Source organism: Protopterus annectens, chromosome 2.part0 (assembly GCF_019279795.1).
Source record: "Protopterus annectens isolate FY-2018-M chromosome 2.part0, PAN1.0, whole genome shotgun sequence".
Taxonomy (NCBI): domain Eukaryota; kingdom Metazoa; phylum Chordata; order Ceratodontiformes; family Protopteridae; genus Protopterus; species Protopterus annectens.
In genome coordinates, this window is record NC_056728.1 from 1095879113 (window position 1) to 1095901612 (window position 22500).

Below are 22500 nucleotides of genomic sequence, written 5' to 3' on the forward strand. Positions count from 1 at the left end.
GCATTCATAAGACCATTTTATCAATGCAAGAAATTGCTAAGGCTCTCCTTAAGTTCTGTGGATCATTATAAATGCAAATCCTGCCTTGTTTTATAACAGTAAATACACTTCTCAGAAGTTCTGTTTGTTCTAATTGTTTCTTAAGAACACATAATATTTCTATTCACTTTAATTCCTGCTCAGTTCTATTTCTGAAAGATTCTGGTATTGTCATTGGATCATATATTACTTCCATATAAACAGAATGCATTTATTTATGATATTCTCCTAAGTCTGCAAATAAATCAGCATATTTGTGAAGGACATCATTGTTGTAGCTCTGTACCATATTTAAGAAGTCTCTGTGGCTATGCAACTGTTCCTCAGTATAAAGAGATCAGTCTCTCTTTCTCTGTGATTTTAGTTTGCGTTTTTCCTTTCTTAGAAATGAAACAATACATAATATCTAAAACAGCATCCTGCTTAGATTATTTTTATGTTTATGTGTAAGCTACTTTTGACCCAATAACTTTGTGTAAAGAATTGCCTTTTTTGTGCCTTTTAGCTCAGATGTTTAGAAGTATATTTAGGCTTAGTGTATTGGCCTTAATATATTTAAAGATATGTACCATTGTATGCCACAGTCACCTTTCTTTAGACCCTTTTGACTAGTTTGATTTCTGTTTCTTGTAAAGACCTCAGCTTTGAGTATTGCACTCAAGCTCTAGCCTGGTAAGAGGTGTGCAGAATGGTAGTATAACCACTTGTTGCAATCAGTGAGCTGATCACTTAATCAATTAATCAGTTTATTGCGTAGCTAAATGCAGTCAGCTTATAATATGATTGCAGAATAATACAAATTGTTATATAAACTCAGATCAGCAATTTGCAAATGAGTAAAGTTAGGCAATCTATGTTGGAAAAAAGGTCTGAAGAAATGAATTAATATTTCAAGATCATTTAAAGCAAACAACAGTACACAATCCATTCAGATTTCATACTGTCTCACAAAGGACACTGCAAAATAAACTGAAAAGACAAGGAATAAACTATGACTCAGGGGAGATAATAGTAGAACACTACAGATGATTGTAGAAATGAGCTACTACTCAGAAAGTCAGATGGTTGACTTCTCAAGTTACTCCCATGGGAATGCATCATAATGTCCATTTGACTCTAGCTGCAGCTTCTTCACCATATGTCAAGGAGTTCATTCTGAAATCACAGTATGGAACATCACTGATTTCTTCACTTGCCAAACATTTAATATGTCATCTTAGATTCCTTTTATGTAGCCAGCTTGCCACTCACTTTGCTATCGTAAGTTAAGCTCATAGTCTCCTTAGTTTATTTTGCAATTTCCTCCGTGAAAGAATAAAATATTTTTACTGACATCAGATTGCAACACATTTCTTTCATTCTCTGAGGTGCCACAATGATTACCAAGAGAAAGTACTCTATCAAATTCCAAGAGAAATTGCTCTTATCAAATTCATTTTTCCATAATACCATTAACAGGTTTGGAAGACAATTTATAGAAATGAAAGACATCTTTACTTTACTTGATTTTAAATACTGCCAGAAAGGAATATGGGTCTTTTGAGTACTGGCACAGTGGAACAGTTGCTTTTACATCTCTGGTAAATTATCTAATGCTTCCTGTTCTTGAATGATACTGTCTGAAATACTGGCCTGAACCTTCAGATATTCAAAAGTCAGCTTCTGTAGAGCTGTGAGTCAGAGCATTTTTTTCCAGATGTAAAGTCTGCAGCTGGAATGGATTGTAACAACTCATCTCTGCATCATTCTATGCAGAAAAGAGCACATTATATAAAACATCTTTTATCTGCCTTGGCCACCCATTAAACAGCATTGTCTACAGGCCTTCCATTTTGTATATTAGCTTCTGATTGATTTATCTCTGTTGGTTTCTAGGAGTATTTTATCCACTAAAGAATGAGTACAGATTCCATGATTCGTATATGCTATAATGTTCACAATTATGTAATGAAGTCAGTCAAGGACAGTTTATTTTTTCAGTTCAAGTTAGTCTTTTGATTCTGCCAAGGCTGATGTATGAAAATAACTTTTCTGGGCTGATTGCCTTTGCTTTGATGCCTACACTGTAGTTTGCAATGTTCATCCAAATGCATTTTGCACTTAAAAGAAATTGTTAAACATTGTTGTTAACCAGTGAAGAGAAGCCATATTGAAATATTTATTCTGTTGTAGAAATGTGGTATATGTGTCATTCTAGCAGGGATCTAAAAAAATGCTAGATCCTGACATTAAAACAGAATTCCTGTACCATTGTTATTCAGCTACCAGATATTTTGAGCCAATTAATGTAGCACAACAGGTAATCATGTTTTGTGGCAATCCTTAGAATATATTGCTGCAGTAAATCATAAGAGATAGTTTGCTGGTTTCAGGGTCAGTAAAGCTTTATTTCTTTATTTATTTTGCTTGAAATGAGCTTCAGAAATTCCTTCAGTGAGAGGATGTGCACATGAATGCTTTTATAGTTGTGACTTAATGTCAACTCTGGACAATGAATAGCTGCAGATATAATAATAAAAGGGTGGTTTTTTTTCACTTCTTCACGTCTTGTTTTTACTGCTGTGTTTAGCTTTTGTGTATATTGAAGTTCACAATATAATTTTCTCATGACAAGCAAGCTTTTTCTTTCTGCATGTTCCTGTCCAATGTATATTATTTCATTATACCATCATGCATTGGTGTTTACATGATCTGTGCACATGCTATAAGCTAAGGCTCCTAACTATTGAGTGTTCATTATCTTGATCAGTGCAGCAGCCTTAAGTATATGGGATATATCCCGTCAAGGATATAACAGCCGGTCACCTTCCTAAGTGTAAGGGCACCTTCCATGTGCCCAAACTATCAGGCAGCTTGAGCTGAGCTGACTAGAAGACAAGTTTGGGTGAGCCCTTCAGAACTTTACTGCTGCTGAAGAACTGGAGTACTCTCCTCTAAGGCTTTCAAGAATGAACAGTCAGCTTGGTAGGCAGATAAGTTCCCTTTCAGAAAAAAACGTATTCTTTTTTACTATTGATATTTTCTCTTCATGAAAAGTTATTTTACTGCGATGACACTGTTTTTAATGGACTGTCATAAGACTAGAGTGTACTTATAAGTGGGAGCACTCTTTTCTTCCTATCTGTTTAAAAGTTGTTTAAAGTAACTGGAAACCATTTTTTCTGTGTAAAAGTTGAGCTTATTTTCTTTGTGGGAATAGCAAAGTATTTTAAATACTTTTTATGGAATTTTTTGTGAAAACATGACATTTAAAGACTTTTTGTTCTTAATGTCAATTACTGCTTATTTTTTCAGGAAAGAGGCATCATTTTTGACTTGACCATGGAATAATAACCTGTCAGTCATATAGTTGGGGCTTTTTTCAGCCATAAAAGAAAAAGTTAAGCAAACAGCCTTTGCCATCACAGCAGGCTAGCAATTTGCCTCAGCTACAGGTGGGTGACTCTGCAGTGGCTATTAGGTGTACCTCAGGCCATTAATCTTTTACCTCAGATCCCTACAGCTACTATAGATTGGGAGTTTACTACATCCTCTGGCTGTTGGGTCTCCTCAGTAGGTAAGGGAGAGCTACTTTTATTGGTCCTGGGAGAGACAACAGGGAAGGCTTTTGTCAAAATGCTGTGTCCATCCCTGGGGAAGCTGCTACTGCCTTTGATAATATGGTAGGCCCCATTTTTCATGTCAAAAAGAAACAGAAAACTAAACATGTATCTACTCATCTTCAAATTTCCTCAGACAAGAGTAGTTTACTGGGTTTGGCTCAGGGTTTAATTCAAGACTATTGATCTTTCTTGTAAAGTAATTTATGGTAAAAGAAAGAGGAATGCATTCTTTCCTGAACAGATTCAAGATTCTGAATTTAGACAGGAGGATGAAGGAATAGATACAGAGCTTTCTCCTCAGATTTCTGATTCAGACTCAGTGAAAAGCTCAATTTCTGACTCTCCCTGTGAGGGGTTCACTTTCTCTGAGACTACTTCTAGTTCTAGCATGTGTCAGTGTTTTCAGTGGAAGAACACTGAGGTTTCTCAGAACCTAACAAAATAATACGACCTGTTACAGAAGGAATTTCCAGACCCTGCTGCTATTCCTCTATTTCTGTTGGCCTTGGAAGATGTGTATGTTACTGCCACAATTTTACTGACAGTCAGCTATCCCCAAAAAAGGCAGATATGACGTATAAAGGTCCTCAGTCTTTGAAGTTTTTATACATTATTCCCAAACCTGATCCAGCAGCTATAGCTTTAGTTAATTCTTCTTTTGCTAAACATTTATTTAATTCCAGTCCTACTATTTATAATAATGCTGATGGGAAGATTATTGATAAGTATGAGGAAAAAAAGTGTATGCTTCTGCGACTTTGATTTTCAGAATTTTGAATCATCAGGCTCACATGTTAAGGTTTGTCCTAACTAATTGTGAAAGCATGAAGAATGTTTTGTTTGTAGTTTTTTTTCTTGTGAGGATGAATCGTCCTTAAATAATTTAATTTCTTCTTTTGTTCAAGCCACTGCTCATTGTTTACTGTGTGTGTATGACTCATTTGATAGTTTTTCACGAGCTATATCTGCTGTTACTGCTTTGAGGAGCTTTGCATGGCTGCATTCTCAGAACTTCCAAGATGATGTTGAAAATGAGATTTTAAATTCTCCCTTGGATAGAGATTTAGTTGTTGTTCCCTCTGCTGCAGAGGTGATGAAAGGTTAACCAAAGTCATGGAATCTCTCAAAATTTTCAGCCCTCCTTTTCTGAATTTTCCAAGGGATTTTCTAACTCCACATCCAATTTTTGTAAGAAAGAAAATAAACAGTCTCAGCAAACTTCAGGTAAACAGACATTTAATAAGAAATGGCAAGGGGGTTCCAAAAAGAATTCTGGAAACTTCCAAAACCATGGATAGTCCCAAGAAGTCATAATGACTATTTGAGAGACTTTGTCCCACCCCCCAACACACACACACACACACACACACACACACACACACACACACACACACACACACACACACACACACACACACACACACACACACACACACACACACACACACCCTGACAGCACTTTTTTTCTTCCAAAAAGTCAAAAAGTCTGAATCTTCACTTGTCTCTTTGGCAACAGATAATGTCAGACAAATGAGTTCTGAATATCATTCATTAAGGTTACAGATGATAGTGGAAGGAAATTCGTCAAACGCCAGACCAGACTCTTTTGTTTCCTCCTGTTATTTATCACATGCTGTCCCAAAGAGTGACAGAATCAGTTGTTCCTTCCCAGCATTTTTATTCAAGTTTGTTCCTAGTGCCAAAGAAAGAAAGAAAAAGCTCACTGACTGAATCTACTCACACAAGAGCAGGGGTGTTTGATACACCCTGACACCAATCAACTTCAGGTGACTGCCTGGATGATAGGATCTTAATTCATTTTAAGAACCTGTTTACTGAGGATGTAAAACGTACTAATGAAGGCAAGAAAGCCTGTGTCTAGAAAATTATGTATTAGCAAATGGAAAAGGTTTTCTACTTGATGCCAACAACATAACCAACACATAGTCAGGTCTAACTGGTCCCTGCTTTTACAATATTTGTGTTAGTTGCTATCCTATAGCCTTTTTAATCCTCTATTAAGTTTAATTTTTCAGCCATTTCAGCATCCATGGATCCTCCTCTTTCAATACAATCTCATGTCAAAATGTTTCTGAAAGGGGCTTTACATAAATGGCTTCCAAGAAAACCAGTGGCCCCTCCTTGAGATCTTAATTTTGTTTTAGAAGAGCTAACACTTGCTCCATCTGAGCTAGCTAACCTAGTTGAATTGAGGATTTTAACATGGAAAACAGATTTACTGATTGCTCTGATTTCTTCAAGAAGAGTATCCAAGTTACAAGCTCTTATGGTGAATCAACTCTATCTCATTTCTTTGAGAACTGATCCTTGTTTTATACCTCAACAGGTATCTGCGTTTACTGTTAGCCAAACCACCCATCCCCCATTTTCTTTACTAAGCCCAAAAATGTACCTTGGATGTCCACAGACAACTCAGGTGCTATCTTGACAGGAGTAAATCTTTCAGATCTTTGAATCAATTGTTCATTTTTGTAAATGTAAGAAGAAGGGACACATGTCAAAACAGACTAATTCCAAATGGTTTTCTAAGGTTATTACCTTTTGTTATACCCGCAACAACAAAACTATTCCATGCAGGGTCAAGGCCCACTCTACCAGGGCCTTGCCTTCATCTATGGCTTTTTTGGAAAGGGTTGGATTTTAGAAGTACTCTAGAAAATGCAGCTTGGTCCTCTGTGCATAGTTTTACAAAGCACTATAAGCTTGATTCCTTCTCTAGGTCTAGATCAGGCTTTGCAAGAACCATTCTCCAGGGGCTCCTGGACTGTTTTCCTTTCACCTCCCAAATGTAGTAAGCTAGAACAATCGACCTATATAGCTAAGGCTACTGCAGCAATGATCATAATGATGACTATATTACATTTGTGCAAGTAAACTTACCATAACTGTAGCTGTTTGAATGATCACTGCTGCAGTAGCAGCTGCCTCCCTCCATCCCCTTTATTTTTTAGTGTATTGCTTATTGGTGTGGTTATTTATTTTTTTGATCTTCCTAGCATTGTCCTTTCAGGGCTCAGCCTCCCACTGTCTTTTAGTGGGAAAACTCAAGCTGCTTGACAGTTTGGGTGTGTGGAAGGAGTCCTGAAGCTTTGGAAGCTGACCAGCTGTTATATCCTTGGCAGGATATAAGTTATATAGCTAAGGCTACTGCAACAGTGATCAGTCAAACATCTACTATTATGGGAAGTTTGTTTACACAACTGTACTTTATAGTTTTGGTGAATAGTTAGCAACTCACCCTCCTAAAGAGATTTTGTAAGTATATTACAGTGTCAGTAGTGCCAGCGTATCAAGATAATTAAACAAAGTTAACATTTATCCTGTGAATATAGCAACAGACTGACTTTATCACCAGCTAGTACATGTCAGTGCAGAGCCCATAGATAGATTTTAAAGTTACCCATGGCTTCATCTGAAAGGGTACTCTGTGAAGTCAGTAATCTGTCTGTCTTGACTTGGAAAATAGAAACCATTCCTGCACCAGTAAACCAGTGTCAGTATACATTAGAGACACATGAGTGCTAGTACTTAGAGCAATATCTCCAACAGCTATATGAGGTAGAGGGCAGTGTGCTATTTGTCAAGGCTGGAAACCTTATCTAGTGTCCCTAAAGCGGGTGCAGTAGTAGTACCCTGAGAAGTGTCCAGTCGTTTTTTATGACAGAACACCATAAGTCCCTACAAACTTTACAGGGGGTGTAAATCTAGGCAGCTGGCAAATTTTAGAAAAGTACTGTACAGATATATCGACTCCAAAGGTGTGTGTGTGTGTGTGTGTGTGTGTGTGTGTGTGTGTGTGTGTGTGTGTGTGTGTGTGTGTGTGTGTGTTTGTGCTAGCGGTTTCTTTCCCAGGGAAAGAAACTGCTGTTTTGAGCGTTCGACTTTAATGCGTTCGCTCAATACATGTCAACCAAGAGGTGTTCGCTGAAACACTTCTTCGTTCTTTTAATATAGACCCATATATATATGGGTCTACCTGACAACGCCGAAAGCTGACAACGCCGACGATGAGAACACCGACACTCGAAGATCGAAAACTGAGATGACCGATGGATGAAAACCCCGACGCTGAGAACACCGACATGTGAAAAGGCTGTGTAAGTATGCGGTAGTGACGGACGTTAGGGTTAGGGTGCGAGTAAGGTAAGTGTGTGATATTGACAGACTCTAGGGATAGGGGTGGGTTAAGTGAGTTAGGGTTAGGGCGCGGGTTAGGTGAGTGTGCGATAGTGACAGTCTTTAGGGTTAGGGGCGGGTTAAGTGAGTTAGGGTTAGGGTGCGGGTTAGGTGAGTGTGCGATAGTGACAGTCTTTAGGGTTAGGGGCGGGTTAAGTGAGTTAGGGTTAGGGCACGGGTAAGGTGAGTGTGCGATAGTGACGGACCTTAGGGTTAGGGTTTGGGTTAAGGTTATAGATAGTTGTGTATGTAAGGTTTAGTGTGGGTTTGTAAGGATTTTGGTGTACTTGTGTTGTGTGTGTGCTTTTTGGACAGGGGATTTGTTTTGTTTGTTGATTGTCGGGATTGTGGTGTGTCGGGCATGTGAGTTTTCCTGTTTGTGAACTTTCGGTTATGTGGTGTCGGTGATTTCGTTGTCAGTGTTGTAGTGCTTCGGTGTTTTCAGGTAGACCGATATGCATATACATATATATATATATATATATATATATATATATATATATATATATATGTGTATATATATATATATATATATATATATATATATATATATATATATATGTATATATATATATATATATATATATATATATATATATATATATATATATATATAAACAATGCATCATTACAAAAATTACATATTTCAACATTACAAACCACTATAACACATAGAAAGACGGGCGTAGGCTCATAGGTAAGTACTAGGATAGCTGCCCTTGTGAGCAATTTTAAGCCTAGCTAATTTCCCTATTTATGCTTGAATTAACCCATCCCATTTGGTTAGAGATTGGCCTTACTCATCCCGTGGTCAATAGTTATATATTACTCCTAATAAGAATAATTGGGATCATACCATAGATAATTTGAGGGGACTTATGCATGGGATAATGCATTTCAGAGCTGCTTTGGTCTATTAGTAATGGAGGGGGTAAATGTTCTGTTTCCCATCCATAGATATAAGTTGTGCTTGAATATGGACAGGGATAAACTTTGTTTTATGTGGATAGGGAGTCTGCTCCAAAGCAGAGAGATCCTCTTTGAGATATACTTGTCCCTCCAGACAATTCTGCTGATGTTGCAGATGAAGTTTAGATCTCAAGACCAAGCATTTCTGATGCCATTTGACTTGCTCGCTACTGAACAGTCCAGCAAAAGAATCTGAACAAAATTACTTTGTAATTAAATTCTGTTGAAAAACAGACTAAAACAATATCTTAAGCAATGAGCATTTAACAACAACCAAGGAACTGAGGCTTTGCAGAGGTAGGATGTGAACAGCTTAAAGTTAGTGTACCAAAGTCTGTATCATGAATATATGAGATAATGTTTAATCATATCCGTCTGCTAAGAAAAGTTGTTAAGAAAACACATCTTGCCTAATCTGCTGTCCTACTAAAGCAGTGCCAATAAGCAGTATCCTCATTTGTTTTGGATGGAACCACTAATTTTTGTGGAACCAGTACACCAAATGTCCCTATAACAGGGCCAGCTCTTCTCATCCATATTCCTTGACATGTTGAAAGCTTTTGACACTGTATCCCACCAAAAACTACTCAATGAACTTTCAACATATAATCTCACACAACCTTCACTATCTTGGTTTCATAGCTATCTATCTGACAGACAACAGTCAGTCAAGTGGGATAACAATCTCTCTCCTCCTCTACCCATATCTATTGGAGTACCTCAAGGTTCTGTCTTTGGACCTCTGCTTTTCATCATATTCACCAATAACCTCAGCAACACCACTCAACTAGCCTCCATTGTATAATATGCCAATGAGTCCTCCCTAATCTGCACTACCACCACCTTTCTAGAAACTTTAAGAAAAAAAAAACAAAATTGCTCCATGGCATAAAAAACTATCTCATTCACCACCAACTAATACTCATCCCAAACAAAACTAAACTAATGGTTTTCTCCAACATCAAACCTAAAAGCAACCTTCCCCAACTTGTCATCTACTCATCCAACAATACTAAAATCTAACCAGCAGAATAAAATAAACTCCTAGGGGTTACAATTGACAACTGTCTCAAATTTGACAAACTAATAGCACCAACCATCAAGAAAGCTCACATTAAACTTGACTTACTCTAGAGAGTCAAACCGTACATCACCAACAACACCAGATTATCTACAGCCAGAGCATACGTACGATCCACCCTCCCATACTCTGCTCCCATTTTTACCAAGCGATGAAAAATGGACTTAAGTAAACTAGAGACCTGCTGCAATAAAATTGCCAAATTTGCTAATACCAACCATATACATAGATCATGCCACTCACCACACTTCACAAACTCAATTGAATGGAACTTCCAAACCTATTATCTCTGAACCAACTAACCACTGGGCAGTCTATCATCTACCAACCTGAAAATTACCCTGCTCCCAAAGACATAGTTCAAGCAAATACCAACTGCAGAACCTTAAGGTCCTCTGATAAACTTCTGCTAAAAGTTACAAAATCCAACAACACCTTTGGGGATTTCCTGTCCTCTAACAAAGTGTCCAATATCTGCAACTCAATCCCCTAACACATTCTGAACACCTGAAATACTCACAAATTCAAACTGCTCCTAAAGGATCACCTTACCAGTCATTGGCTGTCTCCTGGTTAACTGCATCACCTTACTTACAAACCCCTCTCATTCCTTGCCCAGCATCTATATACAGCCAGGATGCTCTATGTTACATTGTATTGAAATGTTAAAATATATATAACCAAAAGAGTGTATCAACATTCTGTCTCTACTCCTTCAGCTTATTTCTCCCTCTGTACTTGTTGGCTATGTGAATCATCTCTCTCTTCAATCTCTACTTTCTAAAACATCTTAAGTCATCCCCTGACATTCATGTGGCCCTCACGTAGTCATTATTAGACTACATCCTGTATTAGTGTTGTTGTGCCTTCTTTGCTGCTTTCAAACTTGTGCTGTAGAAGAATTTTTTGAAACGTTACTATTTTAGTTTATAAACAAAAACAATTGTCATGTATGTTAACTTGTATTACAAAAATGTGTTGTATTCACAATCATGTTATTTTGTTCTGTTCCGTCACTGTATTTTTGGAGCTTTTCTCCCCAGGTCTCCGCTGAAAATGGGCTACCAGGCCAGTCAGACACTACCCAGTAAACAAATATAACATAAAGTAAAATAAAAAATAAGTGAAATAAATATAACAGTTACATTTATTCTCTCTGAACAGTCTCTGAGGGTTTTCCTGCTAGTCAGTACTTTTTCTAGCATCCTAATATTCTCAAGATATTATTCTGTACAGCTGGCACTGATCTGGTGAAAGTGTTTTCGCACAAAACAAGTATGAAAAAATGCCAGTGCAATTGACTACATTAATTTGGTTATCAGATCTCTGATTTTTAGTTTGTCAACAAGTGGTGAATAGTAGATCTCATTTAATAATTTTGTAGGTGAATGTGCTGAGCAGAAGAATAGCTCTTGCTGTAACCGGTAGCCATTTGTTTGAATTTAGAGTAATCCAGTGGTGCTCATGATTGCTAGCCAGGTTAAGTATTTTGCTCTCAGCCATTTAAATGAAAGCAGTGCTTTGTGGAGACAGAAATGCTATTAAATGAAGCCATGTTCTAGTCTGGAGAAGTATGTTTATGGGAGTGGCTTGTCTAGCCTTGGTAATTAATGAACTAGAAATGTTGTTTGCCACTTTCAGCTCAGTTAATACTTTGCTGACTTGAGCTTCAGTATCTGAGTGGAAACACAGGTTTTGATCTAAGGTGAGGCCTCATTACTTCTACTGTTTAATGATAGCAAGGGGCTATCCTAGTTGACCTGTAACAATGAAGTTATGAACATTAATTTAACCTTTCAGAGGTGTCAGACAACATCACCGTAGTTTTGGGGTTTTGATCGACATCTTATTTTTGCACTACCAGTTCCATATTATTTTGAGAGATATGTAGCATTCATGGTTTAGTTTGTTGTTTGGATTGACCTACCAGTTTTCTCACATTCTGTCTCCCTGAGATGCCATTTAAACCCTGTAGTGAGACACAGACATTTTGATCCATTTAGTCTATACTGTTGGCTATGAAATATCCTGTCCCATATTAGAATCTGGATGTTAAGGAATTCTTGCAAAGCTATAGTTGTGTCACTTTTCTTATAAAATGGGGTTCAGTCTCTTCTGTAGCATTCTATAAGTGGACCATCTCTATACCGTTGGCGAAGGATGTCTCCAAAACTAAAGTAGGTGAAACCTTGGATCTTTTAGGAAGACTTGTATAATTGTTTCAACACAGTTGGCAGTAAGGTATTTGAGAACAACAGAGAAATTATTGAAGGTGTGTAGGATGTTAAATAAAACAGCATCAAACAAAAAGGAGGAAGACTTCAAATTATGGATCCTTTTCATCAGCTGACAATATACATAAGTTCTTAGACAGGTAATTATCATTCTGGACTGTTGAGAGAAGAGCACAATACACTAAAACTAAACTCTTGCATAATTGTTTGTTTCTTTGATATACAGTGTTTGCAGAGATGCAGTCAGACATCTTTAAAACATGTAACTGTTGAGGGTAGAGGAATGTAGACAGATATCATGCAGGCTCTGTTATGATTGTCTATACTAATGTTTGACAACAAACAATACTGGGACTCACTACTCATTGGGTTATTACTCTATATGATATGAATTTGAACATTAGTGCATTTAGTCTGACATAAAACTCTACTCCTATTTATCTGTTTTCACAGATCACCTGTAAATGAAGAAAACACCTTTTTAGTGTGGGATAAAAAGTAATCCTTAAACCATGTCTCTTGTCATCATAAGATATGGGTCTTTCTGGAGTAGCCATGCTAGAATGGGAGTCATAAGGTATATGCACATTTCAGGATAATATTGAATAAGCTGAACCAGACCTGACTAACACCTAGTCCTACAAATGTACCAGTACTTGTCCCAGTGTGCTGGAGTACACATTTTCTTTAAACAGAAAATTAAATATATAAAAAAATGCATTTTTTTTTTCTTTCAGGGATGTGTATATTACTGACTGAAAGCAACATCAATGCACATATCCCAACTACAGAAATACACAACAAGAGGAAACATGGACATGGAAAAGAGAAAGACTGGCAGAACTTTGATAAAACTCCTTCTAAGACTCACAGAGAGAAAGGTAATTGCTTATTATATTAAATTAAATCAGTTGCAGATATTCTTATGTACCTTGTAAGTTATGTTTTGTAGCACAGCCATGCCTGAAGTCACAGAGTGCATTGGAAAATGAATCAGATATATTAGTCTAACATGGTTACACTGGATAAAGTGCACATGCAAACTTTGATGCAGAACTTGTAGGAATAAATCTTTTGGTATGGGACCAAACCAACATATTGAATTCCATAGTGGGAGCTGAGCTGTCACTGCAGTTTTGAAAGTTTCCCACAGCAGAGACATGAGAAATATGTTTCACTACAAGCTTTTTGCCTTTGAAAATGACCAGATATTGGTAAACAAAAGTTGTGTTAAACAGTACAGGAATGGAAGGTCCAATGCAGTCTTTCTGCATAATCTACAAAGCTAAATTAGTTCTGACACCAACCGAGAATAGTGGCATAGTGACATTGCCAACACAAGCTTTGGGAACAGAGCATGATACCAGACTCTAATAGTAACTGCAATATGTTTGGTATTCTTTTCTTTATTTATTTGTACTTTGTCATACTGTGGATATGCCTAATTGACATGTTGCCACATTTAAAACAAAAGCTTAACAAAGCTCATTAAAACAAAATCTTCAGAAAGTCAGACTTGGCAATGTGAATTGGTCTCCAAAGCAGACGAAAAATGGTTTGCAACAGATGACATAATCCCTAGTAACACAGAAAATGTGCAATTTTCTTATTTTTCCATTGGACCGCAATTTCTTAATAAATTTACTCTGTAATACCCACTATGCTTTTACATACCTATTCTTTTACCTGTTTGTTTTACATTTATGAAAAAATACTTCATAATTACTGTATGAAAAGGTGTATATCCTGAAAATTAGAAACAACTGCACAACTAATGAAGGAAACAAGAAAACTATTTTCTAACTTTTCTGAATACCAGTTTATTTCATAATACATTTTATTTGCATAACTAATATAATAAAATAGCAACATTATACTTACATAAGCTAATACTGTAGTCAACTTACATGCAAGATTTCAGGTTACTGGTTGGATATTTAGAATACAGTGACAGTAAAACTTCAGATATGGCTAGCCATTTTCAATTATTTCTGCAGGATGGACTTGGGTCAGATATGTCAGTGTTTTGTTGAATGTACACAGTTACCTTCACACTAAGAAACACCATAAAAAACAAAAAACAAACAAACAATATATATATATATATATATATATATTTTTTTTTTTTTTTTTTTAATTGGCTGAACCTCATGCATCCAGCATGTGGGGGTTCAGTACAGACACTCTCAACTAAGTTATATAATCACCTCTGAAGTCACAACACAGAAGAGTAGAAGGAAATAATTGGGCTTTGGCAAAAGCAGTCCTGTTATTTATTTATTTTTTTCCTGCAGTGTTGTAAATTTCAAAATGGAAAATGGCCATTATTTCTACTGTCTGGCAATATAAATAAAGTTATGTTTGATTAAATGTATACCATTCCTTTTTAGAATTGCCTTCTGTTTGTCTGCTGTTCAGCAGCAAAGACAACAATATTAAGAACATATTTTGTTGTCCTGGACTGTGACTATATTTCATTAGGAATAAACTTTGTCTGTTATGAACAGCTTGACTGATTTTCTGATGTGATATTTCCTGTGTGGATTCTACATTTCCTCCCTGCAAACACCTAGGTTTTCCTTGTGTACTTTGGTTTCCTCCCACATCCAAAATACATTCATTAGGTAAATTGCTGCTCTCTAAATTCCCTCTAAGTATGCATATGGTATGAAACTGAGTGAGAGTTTGTGTTTTGTCCTTGTCCAGAATGAGTTGTAATGTCTTGTATTCATTGACATAGGCTTTATTTATTTTATTTATTTATTTTACATTGCTTGACTGGAAAAGTCTGACTGGATATATGTCCATTTTCAGTAGAGGTCCGGGGAGAAAAGCTCCAAGTACAAGTTAGTTACATCCAAGTGCAAATATAGTCAAGTCAAGTCAAGTAAAACTTTATTGTCATTCAGACCATACAGCACGTGCACAGCTGAACTAAATTACGTTTCTCCAAGCTCATGTGCAGATAACGTACAGTTAAAAATAACATAACAGCAACGGCAGCAACAGCAGAGTCCAAGGGATCAGGATACAAATAACCGTTCTTAACCGTTCTTTGCCAGACCCAGAGTTGATATCCGGTGACCGCATCCATCCTACCATCCACACCATCCATACTATTGCCAACTCCATCCCAAACACCAACAAAAAGTTCCAGAGTCCTATCCTTTCACCTCGGACCACTCCAATCCAGTCCACCGGCACACTACTACCTTACACTCTATTAATTTACATTGGTCCCAACAGTCTTTTCCTTCCACCCATATATAATATGTATAATATATTAGTACTATAATAATAATTAATAGCATTATAATAATAGTAAAATATAACAAGGTTAAAATATTTGCAATAGCACCTTGTTATATTTTAGCACCCCAATGACTCTATAATGCAAAGAATAAAGCAGGATATTTGAAAATGGATGGATAGAGGGACAGATGTATGAATGTTAAACAGGGACACTGTGTATATCTGACATACCTACAGTTCTTAATATACCCTTAGCCATTGCTGTAATGGAGGGTCTAGTGACCCTTATAACCTGTTTTAAGTGTCACAGATTTTATTTTCTAGTAAACATGCTTTATAACATTCAATGGATAAAACTACAACAAGCTACTATGTATGACTGATAAGGTTTACTAAGACTTGTGCTTTGCATATATTATATATAACTGTCCTTAGGGCACTTGTACGGCATATTGCTGTTGAGTATTGTGCTTAGTTAAAAGTGAATATTTGTAAAAAGTTACCATTAATATGTTCATTTTTATTCACCTGGATATATGTATGTATGCATGTATGTATGGATGGATGGATGGATGGATGGATTGATGGATGGATGGAAGCATGTGTGTATGTATGCATGAATGGATGGATAGTAGTATGACCTGTTGATTAACTGCATGGGTCATATTGAATGTGACATTTATTAGCATATCAGGAGTGACTTAATATCAATAAATTCTCTGTAACTTTATATATTATTTGGGGGATCCTGAGTACATGCTGAGACTCCAAAGCAAGGGAATTCAAAATGAGTTTCTGACCAGAGCAGATTAGGCTAGATTTGGTTGGTACCAAAAATGCTGGACCTTTCTGTGTAGACATTTATCAGGATTTCTTAAAAATGTTAACTTCCCTTTCAAGGTCAGGTTGGGTGTACATTTTGTGGAATGTACCAATGACTCTCGTTTTCTTAACTACTTTTGTGTACTTTTACATATGTAAATATGCCTTAATCTTCAGCTTCTCTTCATCAGTGTCTGTGCATCTTGGAAGCAATGTTTTGATAACATCCATAATCACTCTCCCTGCTGGTAATGCTCAGAGCTTGGCATGTGGCGGCCATTCTCATTGCGCAGGGGGGACACTGCATGGTGCCTAGAGTGCTTCTTGGGAATGCAGTCTAACAGGACCATACCTCCAGCTTTTTGGGGCATTCATGGGCATCACCCGTTCACTGCTGTTAAATGTTATCACAGTGTTGAATGCAGCTGAAATTTGTTTTAAAAATGCATACCACTGCTTTATCTTCTTAATTACACTTCCTTTTGTGCATTTTTCCTCTTTTTTTTTGAAACAGCTGCTAGAGCTGCAGATGTTTCAAATCCAGTTTGCCAGAGGTATTAATGAGGTTTGGTAACAAATCAATTTGTTCATGGAGATGTTCAGGTGGGGGTTAAAAATTAGTAGTATGAATTAATAGGGTAGGGGAAGAAAGCTAGTGGGAGGTTGAAAGGGTTAAATGGGAATGTAGGATGATTGGGAGGAAATGAGATAAAGGTAGGGGGGGGGGTCTTAATGGGTTTTATGCAAGTGTAATGGGGGAATCACATTTTGGCATTGCTAAGTCAACTGACATCCTTCACGATTTTCCGCTCTGCTTACACTGTTCAGGAAAACACAAATGGTTTCGTAGTGTACTTGTGCATTTAGACATCACTATAAACAGTCACTCTAAATGGAATCTACCTTTTAAATTATCTTCTTTTTGTTGTCTACTAAAGATTCAAAAGAAGTTTTTAAGCAATATAGAGCATTCATGCTGCTGCCACTGTGACAACAAACAGGATTAGTGAGAATGGTGTGTTACTAAAGCAACTTATGTATCAATTATCTTAATCAAGAGTTTCCCTAAACAAGCTTAAGAAGAAGGCTACCATGCTGGAATTACTATATGTCCTTATTCCAGATTATATATGCTTACCTTGGTGATCTTGACACTATGTTAAAGACATAATGCAGCAGGAGAAAGACTTGAGAATGATTATAATTTTTTATACTTTGTCAATTGTTTGATAAAATAAGTTGGAAGAGGGCCATTAAATATTAAAGCTACACTTGAATCCTACAGTTGTAATGGGATTTGTTAAACTAATTCTCATTTCATTCCCCTTTAATGGAGTCAGCGAACATGCATAGCCTTAAACAGAAGCACTGAGTCCATCAGCCTATGTTTGTAATATGCAAACTCATTTATTTCCTGTTAAGGTTTATGCATTTTAAGTAACACATCTTAAGCAAGATCTAGATCCCTTTATCAATCAAATTATACATTTTTTTCCAAATTTCTCTGAGATACCTAAAAGTTTATACTTTTTTTTACTTCTTCACTTTTTAGAGATAATAATTTTATTTTCTTTTTTGCCTACTTATCCATCTGTGTTAACCAGCAGCATTGTGTGTTCTTGTTTTATTTATATATTTTCTGTAAAAGCCATTTTGACATTTTTTGGTGATTTCTTTGTAGAGCTGTAGAAATGCTTTGTTTCTCTTTAATTTCTGCAGTGATGCATTGTTAAAACTCTTCACACATACTCTTCTTACTAAAACCTCAACTCTTAATTTGCTGAGTGTTTGTACTGGTCTGGTACTGGATTTATGGTGGGGCAAAGGGAACAGCTGCCCTGCTGCAAATAGAGTGCATTACTGTCAGTATTGAAGAACTGCCAAATGGGCATGAGCAAAGTGCTGGTATATATTTCATTAGATAAGCTACTAAACACATTCATTTTAGCAGTCAACTGTATCAGAGAGCTTGTATAAGTTAAAAATACCCCCTTTTGATCCTCATCTTTGGGTTGGGGTGGGGTGGGGGGGGCAATAGCCAGAGGAATGTTCTGTGCATCAGCTGACCTGTTTGTGGCTCTGCAGTTGAGTATATTAAATATCTTCTTTCTGCCTTTTCTGTGCTGGCACATACAGAATTTTAATTTACTGTCAACATTCTGTATTTGAGTTCTGATTGCATGAGTGGTGATGCTTGCCCAGTGCTGGGTATTTCACTATATCTCCATGTCAGGGTTACTTCATTCACTTTTTTGAGATATTAGTATCATGTAGTGAAATCATTATGTAATAATATCTGTGAAAATGATGGGGGTGAAATTGGGTCACCTTCATCATGAATAACACATCTGGAAATTTTGACTACCTCAGTCCTTATTCACTGTGATAGTTACAGAACTTCCCAAGAGCCTTAAGACTAAAGTAGAAATAAACTGACACCAACTTTTATAAACTAACCATACTGTCAACAATGGAAGGCAAAAGGAGCATTTCAACAGCTTGTAGAGGGCATACAGTTCAGAGGAGTCCTGGTTTTCCCTTTCACCTCATGGAAACATCAAAGGTGTTTACAGAAAATGGATATCTTGTGAGGGCAGCAGTGAGGTGTGCTGTGTATAAATATCTGGCAACAACAATTTAAGCATTAAAAGAAACAAATCAGGTATGTGGGTGGGTGCTACATGGAGATAGACTGAGGTATTATGGAAAAAAGTGAAGAGACCAAGTTGACACATTTACCTCAGGCTGCAAAATTCTTAACTGCAGCCCTGCAGCTATTAGAATTTTGGTAAGAGGACAGCAGAGAGAACACAAATTGTAAATTCACAAATACTGTTATTAAAAAAAAAACATTGATTAATGCAGCTAGTTAAGATTGCAGGTATCATCTCTAACCTGATCGTCTGCTGCAACTTAGGAAATGCATAGCTATTAATACTGACAAACTTAGCATATCGGATGCAGTGTAGGGGGTCTAATATTAGTAAGGCAATCACTATGCTAAATGATACACCTATAGAAACAACTAAACAAGCTCCTCGAGTACCATTAATTACCCAAGGAGATGGGGACACTGACTAGAACACAATGTCATGTTATGGCTAAACTGGCAATTATGCAAGCAATAATGTCCAGCAGGGTGTGTCTTATTGTATAAATAACTCCCACCCATCTACACCCCTGGAAGGACATTATTTCTACAATAACACACACCCCCTGGAGGGCATTATTGCACTTAGAGCTGATATGTCTCTATAATTGTTTTGTTTTACTTACTTATTTTTTATATATTTTGAATGTAAAATAGTTCCTCTGCCTAATATTTCAAACATCTTGTAGTTATGTTAATGGTCTTTGAGGAAGCATTTTACATCAAGAGTATAGCACTTTAAAAATTGTCCAGGTATTTATTTTTGGTCCCTTAGTCATAAAAGGGTTGGATTGTTGCCAGTCATTGGAGAATGAAGTTGCTAAATAATGACATAGCTTTGAGTTTCAGACTTTTATTCCCTTCAGAAAGTTCATGCTAACACAAATCCTTTTATTTAAGCAAGTTTGTAATTTTATAAGAGCAATAATTAAAATCTGTTTCTATTTTTGAACCTTTGCTCCTCCTTTATTTTAGGCTTTATCCAGATTTCTTCAGCTGAAAGGTCCAGTGTTATGCAAATCTCTTCACTGCTGCTTCTGCCAGTGGTTGGTCTCTCACACACACACACACACACACACACACACACACACACACACACACACACACACACACACATACACTCTCACACACACACACACACACACACACACACACACACACACACACACACACACACACACACACATACACTCTCACACGCACAGACATAAACACATACACACGTATGCTGTTTTATTTTAATTTTTTTTCTTTTTTTCTTTTAAACTTGCAAAAAGCAAAAGCATTGCTAGCAAGCCTAAAGTAATGGTGGCAGCCATTTTTTTTCAGTCTGAGTTCCATGCAGCTTGATATGCTGCTGTGAAGCAACAAATTTGCTTTTCAACAGGCATTACCTGTAGATTAACACCCTGCTGGAGAAAGTTCATGGACATTAAAGTGAGACATTGCTATGCTACACAGAGTGGGGATTGGTACATATAATTTGTCAGATGGCTAGCATTTAGGCAATATAATGGACTGCTTGTGTGCAAGAAAACATCCTTTGAGTTGCAGATTGTTCAGTTAGAAGCAATGGCTGCAGACATCAACAGTGGTGTACACCTAATAGTTTAAAATAAGCTGGGTTATGTACGTGGAAAAATGACTACTGCTAGTTGGACACAGTGAGTGAATTGTAAAAAAAAAAATTAATTTTAAACTAGTGTCTTGCACATGTGCACTTTTCTTATTTCTCAGATAGTATTTACAGACTTACTCTTCAGTGTCCATGCTTCTTATACCATTAAATGGGAAACCAGAAACTATGAGGCAAATTCTGTAAAATGTATTTAGCAGAAGTTTACCACTGCAGGTTTCTGTGATATGGATATTTGCAAGTTTGGTACAGAGGGTATAAGAACTTCAAATAAGGCCTGCAGAGAGGACAAATATGAGACATTTGCAAGGTATGTAAATATTCTATAAAACAAATATTTTGCATAGATGAGGTTTACGTGGTATCTATATATCTGTCTACCTATCTATCTAACTATCTGTCTAGTGTAAGTATTCTGCCATATAGGTTAGTAAAGGTAGGTTTATAGGAATATAGTAGGTTAACAACCACCTGGTCCTGTATATGCCTAGCCATCAAATCTAACCTATTTGTGTCCCTGTGTATCATGGATGTTTATCAGGAGGGGCTATGTTAGGAAGTATCTAGAGGTTATGTGGGGCTGTTGTATTAGTTTGGGTATTACTGCCTACCTCTGTCTGTCAGAGACATGGGGACCAGATCCAGGGTACAGTTCTGATTTCTCATCCATTGGTCAAGGTTAATCTTGAAGAGGGTTAGCGAGTGACTCTGCTGTACGTCAGCAGAGATCCTCTAAGACACATATCTTTCTCACTAGCATGTCTTATTTATGTCACAAACAAAATTGAAATCCTTAGATCTAATGGTTCTTTTGTTGTTCATTTTGTGGATGAGCAAAAGTTCCATCAGAACTGGATCCAAAGATGCCTTGTATGCCAGGCATAAATTGCTTCTCAGTAACCTGTAGGAGACAGACTATAGAGACAGGTCTTCAAGGCAGTCCATATAGGACAATATGTTTATACCCTAGATTCTCCTGGTAAAGAACCTTTGTGGTCATTCCAACTATTGCATATGGACAGGTACGTGCTGAAGGGGGCATTATACTCAATTATGGGTCTAATAAGAACTAAATAAAGTGGCACTATGATTTATTTGAACCTGGATGCCATGCCCTTATGTATAAGTTGGGTGACATAGAGTGATTTTCTTACAGTCTTGGCCACATGTCGGACTAAGGCCAGATTCCTGTCTGAATATGTTCCCAGATCCCTGACTAATAGGTCAACTCTTAGGGGTATCTTTTGATGGAGTAATTAGCTTGGGTGGCAGTTCCCAAAAGGCAATATAATGCATTTCTTGGCATTGAGTTTTTGTCTGTGACTTTGGCTCTAGTACCCTCTTGTAAGATGTTTGTTTTGTGGGGGAAATCTACAATAGCGCCCAATTTGTAGTCACCTGCAAACTTGGTCAGCTGAAAGGCCCTTGACATTAACTTTTATCTCTGAGAAGTAGATGCCAAATACCCATCACGGAGTCCTGAAGTAATCTGCTGGTGACTGGTCTCTTAGTGGAGGTATTATTATCAATCTAGACTTCCTGTGGGCCAGCTCACAATCCAGCAAGTTATGTAAGGGTTTATGCCCAGTTTGGTGAGTTTGTCAACTATACCCATGTGTGGAATTGTATCAAATGCCTTAGCTAAGTCCAAGTAGGTGGTATGCACTATTTCCTCTCTTTCATTACCTTGATGACTATCTCAAAGAAGTCCACCAGGTTTAGTAGCATGATAAAGCCAGAGTGAGTTGGGTACAGGGTCTGAAGGTTACCTATGTCTTTGTTGATAATTTCCATGATAATTCATTCCATGGTTTTGCATATTAGATTAGTCAGACTAATAGGTCTGTAATTTCTGGGGTCAGATGATGGTCCACCCTTGTGAAGTGTGATAACCATTGCAGTCCTCAGTTTTTGTGGTAAAAAGGCTGTTTTGGTTACAGTTGAAAAGTGGCTCAAGTGCTCCTGGTAGGTCATGTTTCAAGATATTTAAAAGGAATCCCATGATATTGTCATGGCCC

General features: G+C 37.0%; 1 protein-coding gene across 1 annotated transcript in view; it reads left to right on the forward strand.

Moving 5' to 3' along the window:
• The window catches only part of DKK2 (dickkopf WNT signaling pathway inhibitor 2), a 151472-nt gene that overhangs the window by 123702 nt on the left and 5270 nt on the right, over window positions 1–22500 (forward strand). Inside the window, exon 3 of the mRNA XM_044061295.1 lies at window positions 12860–13003. Within this exon, the coding sequence (XP_043917230.1) occupies window positions 12860–13003 (144 nt within the window). The remainder of the gene's footprint in view (window positions 1–12859; window positions 13004–22500) is intronic.